Source organism: Anoplophora glabripennis, unplaced genomic scaffold, assembly GCF_000390285.2.
Source record: "Anoplophora glabripennis isolate ALB-LARVAE unplaced genomic scaffold, Agla_2.0 scaffold224, whole genome shotgun sequence".
NCBI classification, from domain to species: domain Eukaryota; kingdom Metazoa; phylum Arthropoda; class Insecta; order Coleoptera; family Cerambycidae; genus Anoplophora; species Anoplophora glabripennis.
In genome coordinates, this window is record NW_019416317.1 from 673012 (window position 1) to 692517 (window position 19506).

At 33.5% G+C, this 19506-nt stretch overlaps 2 protein-coding genes across 2 annotated transcripts in view; one reads left to right on the forward strand and one right to left on the reverse strand.

Moving 5' to 3' along the window:
• LOC108907852 overlaps window positions 1-16137 on the reverse strand; it is a 31036-nt gene extending 14899 nt beyond the window's left edge. The window contains exons 1-2 of the mRNA XM_018711678.1: window positions 15912-16137; window positions 12051-12223 (exon numbers count right to left, since the gene is read on the reverse strand). Coding sequence (XP_018567194.1) covers window positions 12051-12223; window positions 15912-16091 — 353 coding nt within the window. The 5' untranslated portion in view covers window positions 16092-16137. The remainder of the gene's footprint in view (window positions 1-12050; window positions 12224-15911) is intronic.
• On the forward strand, window positions 2566-4133 carry LOC111691367. The gene is made up of 2 exons (XM_023454062.1): window positions 2566-2737; window positions 3308-4133. The coding sequence occupies exons 1-2, from the start codon at window positions 2658-2660 to the stop codon at window positions 3642-3644; spliced, it is 417 nt and encodes a 138-aa protein (XP_023309830.1). The 5' UTR covers window positions 2566-2657; the 3' UTR covers window positions 3645-4133.
• Window positions 16138-19506: the final 3369 nt, after the last annotated feature.

Consider the following 19506-nt stretch of genomic DNA (forward strand, 5'->3'; position numbering starts at 1 on the left):
GAATTGACACATAACATAAATCTGTAAGGTACATCCGCTAAGCGTTCAAAAATTTTTACGCCACTGAGTACATTTATGTATTGGATGTTGCTATTTTTAAGAAAAACATTTTTGATTTACTATTGCCGCAAGATACGTATCGAACAAATTGATCGATGCGATGCTTCAGATCAGAGGCAGACATATACATGTTATTTATTGTACCATGACGCGGATAGTGACGTTATGTCACCATTAATAAAAATAGCATCTATTAAAAACTATTTTAGACATACGCCTGTGTCCTCGGTAAATGTTGAACGGTCTTTTTCGATTTTCAAATGGGTACACTTAGGGGCAACTGTTAATTATTTTCTACAATCGTTGTTCTTACGAGTAAGAAATTATTATTTTGTTAACTTTTGCTGGTACCTATTATTACCTATATAGGGTGTTTGTAAATAAGTGCGAAATATTTTAGGGGTGGTTGAAGAAGTTATTTTGTGAATAAAAGTTCATATAAACGTAGGTCGAAATATGCTTCGTTTCCGAGATACAGGGTGTTTAAATTTTAATTTTTTATTTTGTTTATTAATTATTTCTAAGAGTTTTAAAGACATTTAATGCAGTGTCTAATGCAGTGTGTGTGTGTTTAGGGCAATCTGTTTAATGCGATGAAATAAGGAAAATTATTTTTAACACTGTTTTCATTGTATTTGTACCTTCATTTAATGCAGTGTGTCTGTGTTTAGGGCAATGTGTTTAATGCAGTGAAATAAAGGAAATAATATTTAACTCTGTTTTCATTATATTTGTACCTTCATTTAATGCAGTGTGTCTGTGTTTAGGGCAATGTGTTTAATGCAGTGAAATAGCAAATAATATTTAACTCTGTTTTCATTGTATTTGTACCTTCATTTAATGCAGTGTGTCTGTGTTTAGGGCAATGTGTTTAATGCAGTGAAATAGCAAATAATATTTAACTCTGTTTTCATTGTATTTGTACCTTCATTTAATGCAGTGTGTCTGTGTTTAGGGCAATGTGTTTAATGCAGTGAAATAGCAAATAATATTTAACACTGTTTTCATTGTATTTGTACCTTCATTTAATGCAGTGTGTCTGTGTTTAGGGCAATGTGTTTAATGCAGTGAAATAAAGGAAATAATATTTAACTCTGTTTTCATTATATTTGTACCTTCATTTAATGCAGTGTGTCTGTGTTTAGGGCAATGTGTTTAATGCAGTGAAATAGCAAATAATATTTAACTCTGTTTTCGTTGTATTTGTACCTTCATTTAATGCAGTGTGTCTGTGTTTAGGGCAATGTGTTTAATGCAGTGGAATAGCAAATAATATTTAACTCTGTTTTCGTTGTATTTGTACTTTCATTGAATGCAGTGTCTAATGCAGTGCGTCTGTGTTTAGGGCAGTGTGTTTAATGCAATATGTCTTAAGGCAGTGTGAATAAGTTAATCCTCTCATTTTGGCCTCAAAAATATATTATTGAACACGAATTATTGAGACACTATGTATATGAAACAATTATCAAAATATTTCCAAATAGTAATACACCACAATAATTATGGTTCGCGTTTAATGTTTCGCTTCACTTCGTTACGTTTCCAAAATACTTCTGCCCTCTCATCCATCTCAAGGGTCACCAGACTAGGGTTAGTGTATATTAATTATTGGAACTATAGGTGCGTAATTCAAGCTCTGTTAATAATGCTGATGAATTTCGACAGGTTGATTACAAATTGCCAGACGAATGGATCCGAGGGGATAGAAACTCTAACATTCACTAATTACTGCAGATGATGTACACAACAACTTTGAGCCCTACTTCCGTTCGTTAGCGCAGGCAAAGCAAATTAAAATGTTATGGGTTCGTCGAAAGTTTTCGGTGTTGACGTTCGTAAAAGCGCAAAAAAGCCGCGCTCATTCCAAACTCTTATAAAATGCCATGTGCGTGTCGCTTCATTTTTAACTGAATCCTAGTTTATTCAATGATTCAGGAGAAAGTGCTTAGTAAGAAACATGTTGAAAATGGACTCCCTTTTAAAAATCAGTCCACTTTGCTCTATAAATTTTTGTCACGGATACGTTTCGATATACAAGACCTAAAAATTTAAAAAAAAAGTGGATATCGTTTGCTGTACCTTACTAAAACAACTACTCTGCGGAGTAAAGCTCCGTCAAACATTGACACCTGCAGTGTCTAGCAGACATGTTAGCTCATACCTATTAATTAATAATTATCTAAATAATAAAAATAATTGTCACATTTTTGTGCTATTTCAAAATTTCACTTTTTTCTACAGTTTAATATCCATAAATATGCAGATATTAATTCCAATCGTTAAAAGGCATGTTCTTTATAAGCTGTAGACAATACAGGGTGTTAAAAAAGAGTGTAAAATATTTCAGGAGGTAATAGTATGAACCAAAATAAGCAGAAAAGTCTTAATAAACATGGGTCCGCAAAGTAACGGTTGCGGAGATATGGACCACTATTCGTTTTTCAAACATTTTATTTTATTAGGAATAAACCGACAAAGGAAGCTTTTAACAAACAAAAAACAAAGTTACNAAATTAGCCAACCTTTCTGGTGTTCCAAATCCAAGCCTGTTTACCTCAACAAGACTTCGAAAACAGATAGCAACTGTTCTGCAAGTCATGAACGTTAGCGAAACTGAGATGGAGCAGTTTGCTAATTTTATGGGCCACACAAAAAAAACCCATGAAGAATACTATAGGTAGGTACCAATCTGGGATTTAGAAATACTTCTGAAATATGATACTGATAAAATAACAGCAAACATAACTAATCCATCTCGCAGACTTTTTAAATCATTACTAGGTACATAAGTATGTGTCCTTTATTGTATTTTTCTTTAAATACTATCCCTCATGTACTATTTATTTTTTATTATTTATTTATTTACCTTTACATAACACAATAACTGGAAAAAATTATTAAGCCAATTATAAGATGACAAAAAAGACAAATTAAAAAATATATCCATATTTTACCTTCGAGCTAGTACAACAATGTAAAGCTTCATTGAAGAAAAATCTAAATTGATCATATTTTACGAGAGATGATACGTTAGAAAAAACATTCTGGCGACACCCCGTAATAAATATTAAATTAACAATGGGAAGTCTACATATATCTGTTATTAAACAACTTACTTGATCAAAAGTTTTTCAATTATCTGAGCTAGCGGAAATATTATGTGTAAAATAAATCATTTAGGTATATATTATTTAATAGTAAAAGCACACACAGTACAATCAACCATTTAAGCATTATTATAATTTAGGTTACCTCAGGATCTCTTTCAAACAGCCAAGGTATCAAAAATACTTATTGCTATTAATAAAGGCAAAGGTGCCAAATATAAAGGAAAATCGCTCGATGAGATTAATCTTAGTGACATAGAGTCAGATGATTCAGACAATGAATTTGAAGAGAATCCTAATATTGAACATGAGGTAATGCCACTTAAAGTTAAACATGGTTTAAACAATGACTTACCAAGCTGTAGCACAAAACCAAATCCGGTAAAGAAAAAAAAGCCATATAAAAAAATAGAGAGTGAAGAAGACTCAGATTCTTGCAGCTCTAGTGAAGGTATTAAACATTTTTTTAAAGTTTAGATTTCTTAGTTGATATTTTTTTTATACAACATTTGTCCACTTTTGATTACCAAATATGAAACTTTTATTTTTGAATTTGCAAGAATTTGTTCATGACACAAAATTTTCCTTATTGTAAAAGTAAGACTGGCATTGAAAAACATTGAAAAAATAATATACAGTGTCCCATTAGCCCTAACCTATAATGATTATTTGTAATTAGATTTATCCTGAGACCCAAAATGAAATAATATTCCAATAATACAATAATATAAAGCTTTGCTCTAATAGGCCAACCTGCATATTGTTTTTTCAATGTTCTTTCAATGTCGGTCTTTTACAAAAAGCAAAACTTTTTATCAAGAATAACTTTCCAATTGGTAGCCAAATCTAGGCAGACGCTGTATATTTTATAACAAAAATGTGTCACCAATAAACCTATTCTGTTAAACTATTTCATGAATAAAAAAATCAAAGTGTTTTTGGCAAACAAGCCAAAATTCAACTCACGATGTGGCGTGAAAGTACATTATTTAATTTTATTTTAGATTCAATCAATCAATCAATCAATCTTTATTCATCCAGTTGATCATACAATGATATAGGATATGTCAAAAAAAAATTTTACAAACATTTCTTTAAAAGAAAATACAATAAAACTACACACAAAAAAAAAATATGTACAAAACAACACACTAAAACTCCAAATACTCCCTAACCGAATAGAAGCTGTTTTCTAAAAGATAATTCTTTACAGCACACATATATCTACTAAAACTTGTTAGTGATTTTATCCTAGTTTCTAATTTATTATAAAGAACAGCACCAATATAATATGGATCAGCTCTATACAATTCCAAACGATGGGCATCATATTGCAAATCAAGACCGTATCGCGTAAAATAGGTGTAATCGGCATGATGTAGATCTGTTAAACTAAATTAACAATTGATTTCGTCTTGAGTTTAATAAATCGTTTTGGTATGAAATGACGTAAAGAACAACCTCTTGAAATTATGATAAAGACTTAGGAAACATCCTGTTATGCTTTTTTGTCTTTGTAATTGAAGTAATTATATTTTAAAAAATAACTCCACCCTCCACTTCTAATCAAATATTCCTATTTTTTCAAACTTACCTTGTAGTTTCAGTGCTATTTTCAAGATCTCGTGTAATTAATTATTTTATTAATCATTTTCATATTTTCAATAAGAATTTGATTTGTTTGGTAATAGTCCAAGCATTATAGCGAAATGCTTACAGAAATTATTACCTGGACAAAAAAAATATGACCGTATAGAAAATTAAATTTTAAATTGAGTTTCTTGTTCTTTAAATTCGATCCAATATGGCGAACATGGTTAAAAAAAATCACAAAGTTGAAAAAAACGGTTTTTCTCAAATAACTAAAAAAATATAGCACGGATTGAAAAATTTTAAATGCGAAAGTTGTAGGTTTTAAAAAGATCTATCGACGGATTTTTTGAAAGTATCGATTGCTTTGTTACTTTTCGAGATATATCGAAAAAACCGTTAAAAATCTTCTCTAGCATTATAAAGTTATCCTGGTTCCTTGTTTTCCGTCGGTACAAGGAAAACCTGCTGGCTTTAGTATAATTTTCCCACAGGGTATGCAAATGTCAGGAGCATATTCCCCGCGTAATGTGCAAGATATGTACAACATTTTCTAAAAGTATCATACCCGGAGGTGGAGGGGGGGCGAGCATGCAGTCGGCTGCAAAGCCATCTTCACATTACGGCGTATTATTAGAACATCAAAGGAGGTAACGCAACCTTTGCCCTAATGAACTAAACGATGTTAACAGGGAGCAGGCAGAGAGCTGTTCTACAATGGAGCTATTAAAGCGATAGCATCAGGACCACGGTTTACGTGGAATAATTGCCTAAGTGTGCATGGGAAGAATCTCTTGGAAATCTGTTGATTAATAATTGAGAGAACGCTAAAAGTTTACGCCCGTCAAATTCTCGTTGAGATCTGGCAGCTGGTGTAACGCGGATAGGAACTCGGTAGCGATTCTGTACTTTAATTCAAACTTGTTGTTGAGATTTCTAACGTTCAGCGTCATCGAGTATGACGTCACAGTTATTAAGGCATTACCACATCACTACATATTATAAAACAAAGTCCTCCGCCGCGTCTGTCTGTCTGTCTGTTCGTGATAAACTCAAAAACTACTGCATCGATTTTCATGCTGTTTTCACCAATGGATAGAGTGGTTCTCGAGGAAGGTTTTAGTATATAATTTGTTAAGTTTTTGTATACATTAACGATATTTGTTGGAGGTGTCGGAAAAAAATAAGCCGTCTGGGAGCTTTCAACGAAAACGCTGCCTAAACCCTTTGAGATATAACAAAATAATGTATGGTGGAATTGTGTATCTTATATAGGTCTACAGAAAAGTCCGCGATGGCATATGTCTATCTCTTAAGGATAACATACTATATCCATTTTAATACTTAAATAAATTGGCAATTATAAAGCGGTAATTGGAAAGTTATTTACACAAATACGGTATTAATCCTTAGCATTTTAAATACGTTAGTTGGCTTGAGCATTTCATGAAGATTATTTTTTCCCTTTACACCATGCAAATTAAATGAATACCTTAGGAGATATAGCAAAATCAAAATAATGCGCAACGAAATTAATTTCGTGTCGCCGTGATTCGACAGGACCGGTGACCCCGCGCCTCGCGTCCGAGCCGAAGGGGGGGTCCGAAAGTTTATGTAGTGTATCAATGTATGGTGGAATTGTGTATCTTATATATGCCTACAGAAAAGTCCGCGATGGCATATGTCTATATGTTAAAGATAACATACTACCTATATCCATTTTAATACTTTAAAAAATTGACAATTATAAAGCGGTAATGTAAAAGCTATTTACACAAATACGGTATTAATCATTATCATTTTAAATAAGTTAGAGGCTTTAAGCATTTCATGCACATTATTTTACTCTTTTACACCATATAATTTAAATGAATAAGGAGTAATCCTAAAAAAATTACGGACGCGAGAATAAAATTCAAGCGCCTCGTTTCGCTTGATGCGATCGCCGACCCTCCCCCCGCACCGTCTTGCCTACTGTTTAGCTAATAAACCGAACGATAACGCGCGCGTGATCCTTTAATAAACTGACTTGGAGCGAATGAAGGTGACGACTGACGACTGTGTTTTCTTTCTGGGTGTTGTTGGAAAGTTATAATTGCGTTCGATATTTTAAGGTCACATTTTTGTTTTGTATTTGTTGTCTTTAGGTAGTCGGAACATACATAGATACTTGCAAACATACTTTTATTTCATTTGAGTTTTAATAATTTGTTTGTTTTTTTCTTATTGTGAATCATTTAAAACTTCATAGTCGCATTTTTGTTTCGTATTTGTTTTCTTTAGGTAGTTAGATACCTAACTACTTACTTATTAATTAAAATTGATAGTCCTGAACATAGATACTTCAATTTAATTCGTTTTGTTTTCACATTGTTGGTAGTTACCTATATTGTTTTAAATTTAAAGGTTTTGCATTTTTAGTTTTGAGTTCGTTTGTTGTCTTTAGGTATATAGATATTATATTGTGAATTATTTTAAAATTAATTTAGGGTCGCATTAGATGAAAGATGATTGATTTTTGTTACGATTTAACTCAAAAACTACTCAACCAATTTTACCGAAAGCTACATCTCCTCGAAGTAACATAGGCTATTTTATATTTGCCCGTGCGAAGCCGGGGCGGGTTGCTAGTCATAATATAAATCAGCACGATGATAGAACGATGATTGTGAATATTTTTTTTTTGTATTCGTCCTCAATTTACTTTCATAGAACTTGACCGTGTTTGTTTTGCATCTAAACAGAGTGTATTTTTCAATAGGGGTCATATTTATACAAACCTTTGACCTTTAGAAACAAATGTAACAAACCCGTTTATCATCCTGTCATATCTACCAGGTGTGAAGACAATTTGCACTTGCTGCCTCTCAAAGGCGATATGGCATTTCAGAAGCACAGCTGTGACTAACCTCCGTTCTCTTCGGAAGCTTTCGAAACATGATGGGATTCTGCTTAAAACCTATTTATAAAAAAGTGTATGTCCTTATTGGCTTTTAGTATATTGTTGCATTATCACCTATAATATGGCTGAGACCTTCACATCTTATGCGGCATTGTTTAATGATGCCATAATCAGAAGTTAGGTTTTAATGGCAGATAACACAAGTCAGTGAGCGCATTGTTAACGTAATTTAATAATTTCCGCAACAGTTATTGTCTTTCCGAAGTCAGTTGAACATGTATTCAAATGACATGAGTGTCAAACAACAAAATAAGTTTTCATTTTTTTTTTCGTTATTAATTCCTCGTTCTCTTTCTAAAGGTGTAACAATTTTTTTAAATGTAAGTGACGCAACCTATTGAATTTAATTAGATTGTAACATTAAAAATTTGCTGTCTTCTAGACATATACGATGATCGACTTGGTTATAAAATATAAAAAAAAAATATTTTTAAATTCCTACATTGTCACAGAGGAATAGCCCCCATCATAATTAGAATTTGAACTAACTTATTGATTTAATTAGTTTGTCTATTAGCAGATACGTCTATACACTGCCCAAAGACCTAAATTATGTCCTTGAAGATATACCTACTACTTATACTGCCAGATTTAATGTTAATGGAAAATTAATCACATAAATACATAGCTAAAACCACCTACCACATACAACCTAAAATGTACATAGTAAAAACATTACAGGTAAATAATTGACGAAGTGTTTCAGAAATCGTCCTTCACAGTTCATAAAACGTCGTTCAATATCGTACGAGGTAGGCAACTGTTCTTCTAAAATTTTCAGTGGATACTTAAAAATTTGGATGTACAGAAAGAAAGAAAGTTATTTCCTTTTTCTCTTTAATAATAAAGGCTTGTTCCAGATGTTAGCAGTCTGTTATAAAATTATATAAGGGTACTAAATTCAAATCATGATTTCAAATATTTTCATGCCCTCAAATAATGCGTTTCTCTATAAACTATAATAATTATTAATGTATCATATATGTATACAGGGTGTCTCATAATTAGCTGCCAACCCTGAACAGGCCGATTCTATTATCAAAACTAAGTAAAAAAGTTCATATGAACATGGGTCCGGAAATGCTTCCTAAGGGCACAGGGACCCATTGAAGAGGGAGGAATGGAAATCATTTTTTTGCAATATCTCTCAATCGCGTTGTGATAAATGAATGAAATTTGGTATACACAGCTAAATTTTGATGAGCAATTTGATGGACTAATCCATTTATTTCCACAAGGTCCATTGGGGTGGGTACGGGGGGGCCCTTGGTACTTTGCGTGTGTAACTTTTTCATCTTTGACTTTTTAACAAATTGGACAGCAAATTCCGTTTTCCCGAACTGTTTTACGTTAAAAAGGTACTCTTGTTTCAAATCGTTATCTTTAACGGTTTCTGAGAAAATCGCTCTTGAATTAATCCCACTTTGGTCAATTTCATAGTAATTTAAACAAAAAATAATAATAATAATTTTATTTTCCTCTCTTTTCCATTTAAAGAATTAATTTTTATTTAATTTAATTTTTTATTATTATTTTTTTATTAAAATTAGATTAAATTTAAACAAAAAAATTTTTTTGTTTAAATTACTATGAAATTGACCAAAGTGGGATTAATTCAAGAGCGATTTTCTCAGAAACCGTTAAAGATAACGATTTGAAACAAGAGTACCTTTTTAACGTAAAACAGTTCGGGAAAACGGAATTTGCTGTCCAATTTGTTAAAAAGTCAAAGATGAAAAAGTTACACACGCAAAGTACCAAGGGCCCCCCCGTACCCACCCCAATGGACCTTGTGGAAATAAATGGATTAGTCCATCAAATTGCTCATCAAAATTTAGCTGTGTATACCAAATTTCATTCATTTATCACAACGCGATTGAGAGATATTGCAAAAAAATGATTTCCATTCCTCCCTCTTCAATGGGTCCCTGTGCCCTTAGGAAGCATTTCCGGACGTATGTTAATATGAACTTTTTTACTTAGTTTTGATCATAGAATCGGCCTGTTCAGGGTTGGCAGCTAATTATGAGACACCCTGTATAGACATCGGAAAATTTGTGGCGATAATCAAATAAATAAACAATAGTAATCTGTATTATGCTAGTAAGCGACAATTCGCGTTGCAGTAGCAGAAATAGGCTAAATCTATGGTCGAGCCGTGTGCCGCTCTATGCTGACAATACACAATGCTACTAACTGTTATAAAAACACGTGCCATACGACAATGAAATGCACGGCCAACGTCCCAAAGCAAAAGACCTGGATTGTTCGTCGTAGTAGATACGTATCGAATAAATTGATCGATGCGAGGCTTCATTTGAGAGGTAGATAGGTACAAATGCGAAAATATACATCTAATATTACTAAGAATCCTAATGATTTTTTTATTAAAGAGATATCAGCGCACATTGCGCTTTTAATGATGGGACACTGGCTGTTCAGATTAATATTTCAGTTAAGAAAGATAACTTGGGAGTTTAGCTTTCCAAATTGAAAAAAATCTAAGTTAGTATGTCAATAAACATAAAAAGAATTATCCTTTTTTCTGGAGAAATATGGTCAAAAAAGCCAAAAAATGGATGGCCTGTTTTAATTGCCCTAACTTTTTTAGACTTTATAATGCAATAACTCAGTCAGTACGTCAAAAAACATAAAAGACGCTAGTTTTAGACAGAAAATGGTCTAAAAACCAAAAAAAAATGGTCAAAAATATCTGTTACTTATTCTCCTACCACGTTTGGACTTTAAAAATATGAAATTCGGATTCAGCATGTCCAAAATCGTAAAACGTACTATTAGATTGGGGTATTTTCCATGGATAGATGATTTTAAGCTAGTTACTAAACTATTTTTTTTTTAATTTCTAATTATAGTCGCCATTTTGTGGCCGCCATTTTAAATTTTGAAATTTTTCCAAAAATGGCCATCGTTTATTCGAAAACTCTTGAATATACGAACACTTTGAGACCTTAAACGTACTTTTTTCGTAATATTTTTGGAGGAAACAGTGTCCCGGTTGATATGGAACGTCCCCTATATATTTTATGGTAAGTTTCATGTGAAGCATTTAGTGTAGAAAAATAGACACAGCTCCTTTTTCTTTCATACTATTATGCAAATACTTACATTCTTGTAATGTAAAAAGTGCAGTTATAATAAGGCACCGGTTGTGTCACATTTTGTTTGAACAAAATTACATAAAAGAGAGCCCGGCAACCCTGTATCACATTGGAGCCGCCCTAAAATTTCCGGTATCTAATCACATAGAACTGTGTAGATGAGGCTTCATAAAATTTATACATAAATTGTAAATTTATGGTCGCAAACCCATATATTATAACTACTACGGTGGTGTATTGTTAAACAATAAATTTGGATAATATACGACCTCCCAGTCAATCAAGATCATTAATTATTTCGCACAACACAAAGATAGTAAATAATATTAGAACTGTTTGGGTGTAATAGATTTCCAGTGAGCGAATAGATTTATTTATCAAAATTTATCTGCTAGTTCGACAACTACCACTGTATAGATAATATCACACACAGAGTTTGTTAAATTAAATAATATTTGCACAATTTGGAAACAAATCGTAGTATATCGATTTTTTTCCGTGTAGAATTATTAATATTAATTTGTCGTACTTTTTAATTTCACCTTCTACTACAAAGCAAGGATCTGTATGTAGTATCCTATCATAATTTTTTGGGTTAAATTCATCTGAAGTATTTATCACAACAAAACAACTGTCCTGTATAATTTCTAGAGAGTATTAAATGTTTACAACAATTTGGTATTTTAGAAGTGACCATTTCTTTCAAGATTCTTAGCAGGTTTGGTAACGGAAATGAAACAATTGACACACTAAACGCGTTCAAATGAAGTTATATCTGTAACCTTTATCACAGAAAAATTAGTTTCAAGAACTAATCCCTGTGTGTAGGATTTTATTGTTGACTACAATTTATAGAAGGAATATAGTTGTCATGCTGGATAGTATTTAAGTAAATCATCCTTACATAAACTTCTCTATAAATAACGCACAATGTAACCGACACCAAAACACGTCTTACCTATAATTTCAAGCAACTACTGCCTTACGACAAAAGCTAATGGTTCAAATTATTTAAATACAGTATTCTGCAATATTATTACAGTAACAGGTGGATAATTGTTGTCGATATTAACGTTAAATGGTCACAATCACGCTATGCCACGCCAAATACCAGTTACCATTTTTGTAAACAAACTAAGGATCGCCTCTAGTTTGGAGTCCGACGCTTCTAATTGTAAGGTAGAGATATTCTCTCAAACAACAGCTACTTACTCTGGTTCGCGAAATCCAGCCGGCAAAACATTTCTCTTACTAATTGTGTGATTCTTTACGGACAGCATGGAACATTTGACGTGCAGGGTCTCACGAACCTCGTGTTTCGTTGGGCTTCCTTCGGTTTCCTCTAAGTGGTCTATTACCAGCGTTTGGTAGAATATTTGCTTGCCCTGGAACAACATGCCCTTTTAGTGGACCTTACGTCAGCGCAAATGATGTATTATGATTTATGCCACTGTAGTGTAAGAAAAGAAAAATATGTGTTCTATCTGCAGAGTGGCTGATTTTGCTTTAAATCGAAACGAATGACAAAAACTACATTTATAATCAGACATTTTTGCAAGAATTACCTATGATAGATTAGTTGGTATATTGGCAAACAAGAAGAACAAAAATTTGATACAAAAAATAATTCAATTGAAATTAAATGTGTAAATACCTGACGTGAAAATATACCTTCACAAATACAGGGTGTTATGTGTAAATGATAGTAAAAACAAAAAGTACTCCCAAAATATAAGAAAAAAGTTGACTGGAGCTTATATCCAAAACTCTTCGTTTCCGAGATACAGTGTTATAGTTCTCGTCAAAAATATATTTTTGTTTACTTACATCTTCCAAGATAATTCAATCAAGGAGATTCAGGCGTATCGTAATCTTTTCTTGGGCAATACTTCTACTACATCGCCCAAATTTTCGCAAAAATGATACCATTTTCGAAGAGAGTGGGGTAAATTAATAAAAAGGCATTTTCAGTGGCGTAAAGTACAGGGTGTAGCTTTTTCTATAAAACTTTTATTAGAAAAATTTTTCTATATCATTTCCCGTTTAAAAGTTATAAGCAATATCGTCCTAAAGAGTCTCAAAAGAAATACCACCTAAAAATCACATTAGCGGTGGAAGGATCAAGTAGTCGTTGGAAAATAATTGAATGTTCCTTGTTTAAACTGCATAAATATCACAAAATACTTGTCATTACTCAATACAAACGTCAAACGTATAACTTTTGTGCTTACAAAATGTTTTCTCATTCAGAATAAATTGATATGTTCCTAATTTACGGCGAGTCACTAAAAAATTCAAGAAGACTTGCAGAGTTATATCGAGAAAAGTATCGAGAGCGCCTCATTCCTGAACCTTTACAAGTAGACCAGGCAATCAAGAACGATTTACCCCAAAATATCTAGGTTTTCGCGGCCCGGTCCGATTTTAATTCGGTTTTTTGCATTTTATTCAGAAAGACCGTCGGAAAAGGTCCCGCCTTTATATTATCCGGAAGTGGCGGAAATGCATCGCGGGTGCATAAAGTGCATCTAGAAGTGCATCGCATCCGAGAAACTTGCCAAAGTGCACGAAATATCGCAAAAATTGGTACTCGGGGGTTTTGGGGGGCGCAGAATTCGATTATGCATATATCCAGTTCACCCGACCCCCCGGAGGCGACTTCCGGCCGCCTGGGGGGCCCGGGGGTCACTTGGATTGCAAGGTTCTCCGAATGACTGGAAAAATGGATCTCGGAGGTTTTCGCGAGTGCTGATTCCGAATTCGAGGGTGAAAAATATCCCCTGTGCTCGTGGAGGGGGCGGTGGGGGAAGATAATTTTGATTGGTATTTATAGTTGTTTATTATAGTTGTTTGATAAATGAGCCCGTGTAACAATTAATACAGAAGGAATGTGCATTGAATATATTTTAAGACAATATATATTTTAAAACAATAAATATACTTTTATACTTTAGAACAATAAATATATTTAAAAAAATTATCAGGCTTACCCTTTCTTTTTCCAACCGAACTTTTTAGATTGAATTTCGTCCCATGATTTTCCATTAATTTATATTCATCCCTCTTAGAAGATTAACGCCCTTTCCCAAAATAATCAGAAATAGTCATCGGACGCATTTGGCAGGGTCAGGGCACCGGCAAAAACCCCCGAGACCCATTTTTCCAGTCATTTCGGGAACTTTAGATTTCATACCCCACCGCCCCCTCCACGAGCACAGGGCATATTTTTCACCCTCAGATTCGGAATCACCCGCGAAAACCCCCGAGAAACATTTTCCCAGTCATTTCGAGAACTTTAGATGTCATCTTTCGGATGCGATGCACTTCTAGATGTACTTTATGCACCCGTGATACATTTCCGCCACTTCCGGGTAATAAAAAAGGCGGGACTTTTTTCCGACGGTCTTTCTGAACAAAATGCAAAAAACCGCATTAAAATCGGACCGGGCCGCGAAAATCTAGATATTTTTCTCTTTATTGCCTGTAGACCAGTGCTTAAGCCTTCAAAAATGGTAAAAAGTGAAAAAAAATTATAGTAGGATGAAACACACTGGAAAAGGAAGAGAATATAACAGAAATGAAAAGAAAAATAATTTACGGACGATCTGAAGTCGGGAAGGGGAAGGGGGTGAGTTTTTAAGGGTAAAAACGGTTTATCTTGATTTCCGGAAAAACTACAAGTCTTATGGAAAAAAGTTAAATGGCAAAGTTGTAGGTAATAAAAAGATCTACAACTTTTGTATTTACACTTTTTTCACATAACCTCAAAATTTATGTGAAAAATTCAAATAATCAAGTTTTTGGTTTTTTATTTCTTTTACAAAAAAAATTTTTTTTTCACGAAATTTGGTGAAAACTTACCTATTTATGTCCCAAACACGCTGTAATTTTTTTATTTGAAATATTTATTTTTTCACCTTATTTTTACTTAATATCGAAAAAGCACTAATTTTAAATCGAAAATTCTCACTTTCTTAATGACAGTTATGCATTTTAAACAACCAACATTCAGTTATTTTCCAACGACTACTTGGTCTATCCACCGGTAATGTGATTTTTAGATGGTATTTCTTTTGAGACTCTTTAGGGCGATATTGCTTATAACTTTTAAACGGTAAGAATACAAAAATATTTCTCTAATAAAAGTTTATTTGAAAAATGAAAACTTTTTAACAGGAAAAAAAATTATTTAGTCTGTATTAATAAATCTACAATCTTTTCTTTGGTTGGGTGGAAAGATCCATCTTACAGAGTTCAAAATTAAATTTAGTAAAAAAAATATAAAACCTTCACAATAAATCTGCAATCTTTTCTTTGGTGGAACTCTCCTTCTGTAGAGAGAGAACCTATTTTTTTTCTGTGAGAAAGCTTTGTTTAAGATTGGAAGTTATTTCTCGTATTTATGAATTCAATTTTTTTAATTTTAACGACAAATTTAAACATTTCGGGCACTAAAAAAAAATTGCAGTGCTTTGAAACTATCAGGATTTCTTTGGGACACTTTGAGGTTGAAAAGTTACAGTCAATTTCCTTAGTTTATCCATTATTTGCAAAGTTATGCCAAATTATTCAAATATTCCTAATTATACTTTTTTTTACCTTTTTTCCAATCAATATGTTCATTTTAAATTTTTATCAAAAACCACAAATTTCGACTTGTAGAGAATACTTCGTAGTTTTCAAAACCCTACTTGGATCATCGTACAGAGCTCCGGAACCGCTCAAATTGAAGGGAATTAAATTATCAAAAAGAGCTTTATGTTGAATTTACCAAAAAAAATATTTGTATTGAAGCCCATAGCCCATGTTTAAATACAAGCAAAAACGTGGAAAAAAAATTTCCTTCTTATCATTATTCAAAAACCGCTGACGCTAAAAAATATTAACTTCCAGATCCGAAAACTAGAAACTTGAAGCTTCAATTTCCTTTTTTTTATTCTCTCTACGACCATTTCCCTCCAAGTTACAGCTCTGTGAAAATCACCCAAAAATTTGGGATTTTTTAATATCCCTAAATTTTTGCAACTAGTATAATAATAGAATGCGTTTTTTTAAGTAATCTCTTCATCATACCGTTTGCTTGTTGACCACCCTGGTGACGCCACATCTATAGACATCCGTCAGATCGAGCTCCAGCACAGCCAACTTTCCCGTGGGATCGGTGTGCGGCCTGCAAGCAGGGTCGGGGTAGTCCCTGAGGCCCGCGATGTACACCCCCTTGGTGGTGGGCGAGATGGGCACTTCCACGCGCATCTCCGTCGGCGTGCATTTCACCTTCGGCGCCACTGGAAAAATAGAAATTGCCGTTAGAATGTCAGGAAGAGACGTAATAATCGATAAGTGTATACAGGCTGGTTTATATCAAGTGTATACACGGCTTGAGGCGTCAGTTTCAAAATAATGCTTTAATATACTCGAACATGCTTTCATAGTACCTACAGATTAGCAGGTTGCTCTCTGACAGTAGGTACAAAGCAATAGATTGTAGTCGCAATAATATTTAAAATATGACATATACTTTATAGGTTATATCACACATACACTCAAACCATGTCGGTAGATAGACATTTAAATAACTAAATCGTTCCTAAGTCGTCTAATCTATAGCGTTCTGATGAAAACTATGTTGTTCGAAACCAGTTTTATGGTTTTCCTGACGAATGATCTTAGCTGCTTACAAGATATTGAGTGCTGATCATTAGTTACAAAGAATATAAATTATTCGCTGTTATTCCGCTTGGTAATACATTCACCGACTTTGGAGCAACTTGATTTTGAGAAATATAAGTTGGTTTTTAGTAGAAAGGGGGAGGGTCAATTAGGCCGGTTTTCAGCCCCCTTCATTTTTGGTAAAAAAAAAAATTATTTGACTATTTATATCCGACCCCAAACGGGACCCCCCTACTTCCTAGTCAGGATGAAGGTCAATTAGAGGTCAGATTGAGAAAAAGTGCGTTAAATCAAAGGATCTCGGAATATAGGTTTATTAGGTCGCTGAGCCCGAATCGGAGATTAGTTTGTCTGTATCAGGCCATTTTAAGGTTGTTTCAAGGTCAATTCAAGGTCAAATTGAGAAAAAGCCGAGCAATCAAGTCCGACTACATGTTATATAGGATTTTTGGATCGCCGAGTTCAAATCCGAGGTCAGTTTGTCTGTATCAGGTTATTTGAGGGTCGTCTCAAGATCATGTTGAGAAAATCCAAGCAATTAAGTCTAACCGCCTGTTATATACGTATTTGGAGTTGCCGAGTTCAAACCTGAGGTCAGTTTGTTTGTGTCAGGTCATTTGAAGGCAATTTTAAGGTCATTTGAAGGTTAATTTATGGATTAAACCCTGGAATCAATTACCGTTATTATATGTATAGTCGCTGACTCCGAATTCGAGGTCCATTTATATGTATTAATAAAGGTTCAAGGTTATTTCAAGGTTGATTTGAGAAAAAGGACTTCTGGTAGGGTCAGTGAGAGACGACTTCAGACCCGTCTGTTTTCGACCGAAGCTAAAATTATTATTATACAAGCCAGTATGGATTACTAAGGGTAAGAGGCTATATGGGTCGAAATAGATTAGAATAAGGTTTTTACGGCGCAACATAGATTAGTAAAACGTAATATGGATTTTTACAGAGTAATATGGATTGGGATAACCAAGGGGTGAGATGGGTATGGGGCAATATAGGCTAGTATGAGGTAATAAGGGTTTTTATATTGGTGATGGAGTAGAATAAGCCGGGTATGGGTTATGATGGTTAGGCATAAGGGTATATTGGTTCATACGGAGTAATATGCATGTATATTGAAATGTGCGTGTTTATGGTAAAATGGTTATGGGGTAGAATGGGTTAGTATGAGATAGTACAGCATTTTATGAAGGAATATGGGTGGATTCGAGGTAATACGGGTTGGTATAAGAAAATGTGAGTTTTTGTGAAGTACGGTCAGTTCAGTCTTTAGTTTCCAACAAGATTCGGTAAAATGCCAGAAAACGTCTTATTTCTCAAATCAACCAAATGACCTTGATACATATAAACGGACCTTGGATTCAAACTCACAGACTTCAAAAACGGTAATCGATTTCTCGGTTTTTTCTTGGTTTGACCTTTAAATGACCTTGAAATAACCCTCAAATGATCCGATGCAGAGAAACTAACCACTGATTCTAACTCAGCGACCTCAAAAAATCCTGTATAACAGGTGGTTGGACTTGATTGCTCGGCTTTTTCACAATTTGACATTGAAATGACCTTGAAATAACCTTAAAATGACCTGATACAGACAAACTAATCTCCGATTCGGATTCAGTGACCCAAAAAATCTAAACTCCGAGATTTTTTGATATTTTTCATTCCTCGCTCATTACTTTTAAAAGATTTTTAAAGGGAACTATTATTGTAAATTAACATTTTCTATTATAATAATCTTTTCTGTACTTTTATATTCAATTAGCTTTAAATAATTTGTGGACATTGTTTTAGGCTATAAAGCCTGTGTTTGTCCCTTCTCCTTAAATAAATAAATAAATAATGCACTTTTTCTCAATCTGACCTCTAATTGACCTTAATCCTGACTAGGAAGGGGGGAGAAGGTCCCGTTTGGGGTGGAATCGAACAGTTATTGGATATAAATAGTAAACAAAAAATATTTTTTTTTTTGCCAAAAATGAAGGGGAGCAAAAACCGGCCTAATTGACCCACCCCCTTTGAGATGCAAATGTCAATTAGTAAAGAAGCTTATTGATACAGGTACCTCTACTCTACTTTTAAATATCAGTAATTTAATACATATTCTAGAATAACAAGGAACAAAAAGAAGAAATTCGAGATGTTCTGCTCAAAGAACCGCATTTAGATTGCTTATTGCTTATGTCTTTCTTGAAAATATAACTAGGAAAACCATCACGTCATTTCCATTCCTTATTGCTTTCGAAATCAGCAGGAATTATTTATGTTTTTTTTCGGATGTATGACAGCGGTATAACATGATGAAAGATAAAGCATGAAGATCTAGCAAAACAATGTGGCTGTTATTTAGCCTGTACCTCAAATTATCTGCCTGATGTCTTATTTACAGAAATCATTTTTGGCGAGAGATACCGTAGCAAAAGTAAAAACTGGTATTAGGAAGCAAGTGGGCAAAACCAGTTATTAAGTTCGGAGAAACCCGAAACGTATATGGATGGGGCTACGCGAATTAGCAGCAATTTGTGTATAAAAGGCACTGCATGATATTATACGACGGGCAGAGTTCGTGGAGGTCCACGAAAAATTAAGATTAAATGTAGAAGAAATAATAAGTTCATTAAATAAAATAATGTTACAGGAAATGAGATTGAAACAGATACTTCGATTTTGTCAATAAGCAAATTTTATTTGTGAAACACATAAAAGTATTTACCGTTTTAGAATAAACACAGTTTAAAGATTTTCGTGGATTTAGCATTTTTTCCATTAACGTGGTTCCAATAAAAGTTAAAATAGCAAGTTCAGCTTAAAAAAATGGAGTTGCTGAGATAGCTTAATTTATTTTTCTGATGGAGTTATTATACATATATTTTATATTTCATATTCCGCGGAAAGCCTGTATTGTTGATCTCCATATTCTATGAATTTTAAAACGCATTTTCCTTGGAGGAAATACAGTAATCAGTAAAAGTATTCAATTTTTATT

What these genes read in the sequence shown, in the direction of transcription:
- LOC111691367 (XM_023454062.1), top strand. Translation starts at nt 2,658, where the DNA reads ATGAACGTTAGCGAAACTGAGATGGAGCAGTTTGCTAATTTTATGGGC. An exon ending in ACCCATGAAGAATACTATAG is followed by an intron (nt 2,738 to 3,307) that starts GTAGGTACCAAT and finishes ATTATAATTTAG; the next exon opens with GTTACCTCAGGATCTCTTTC.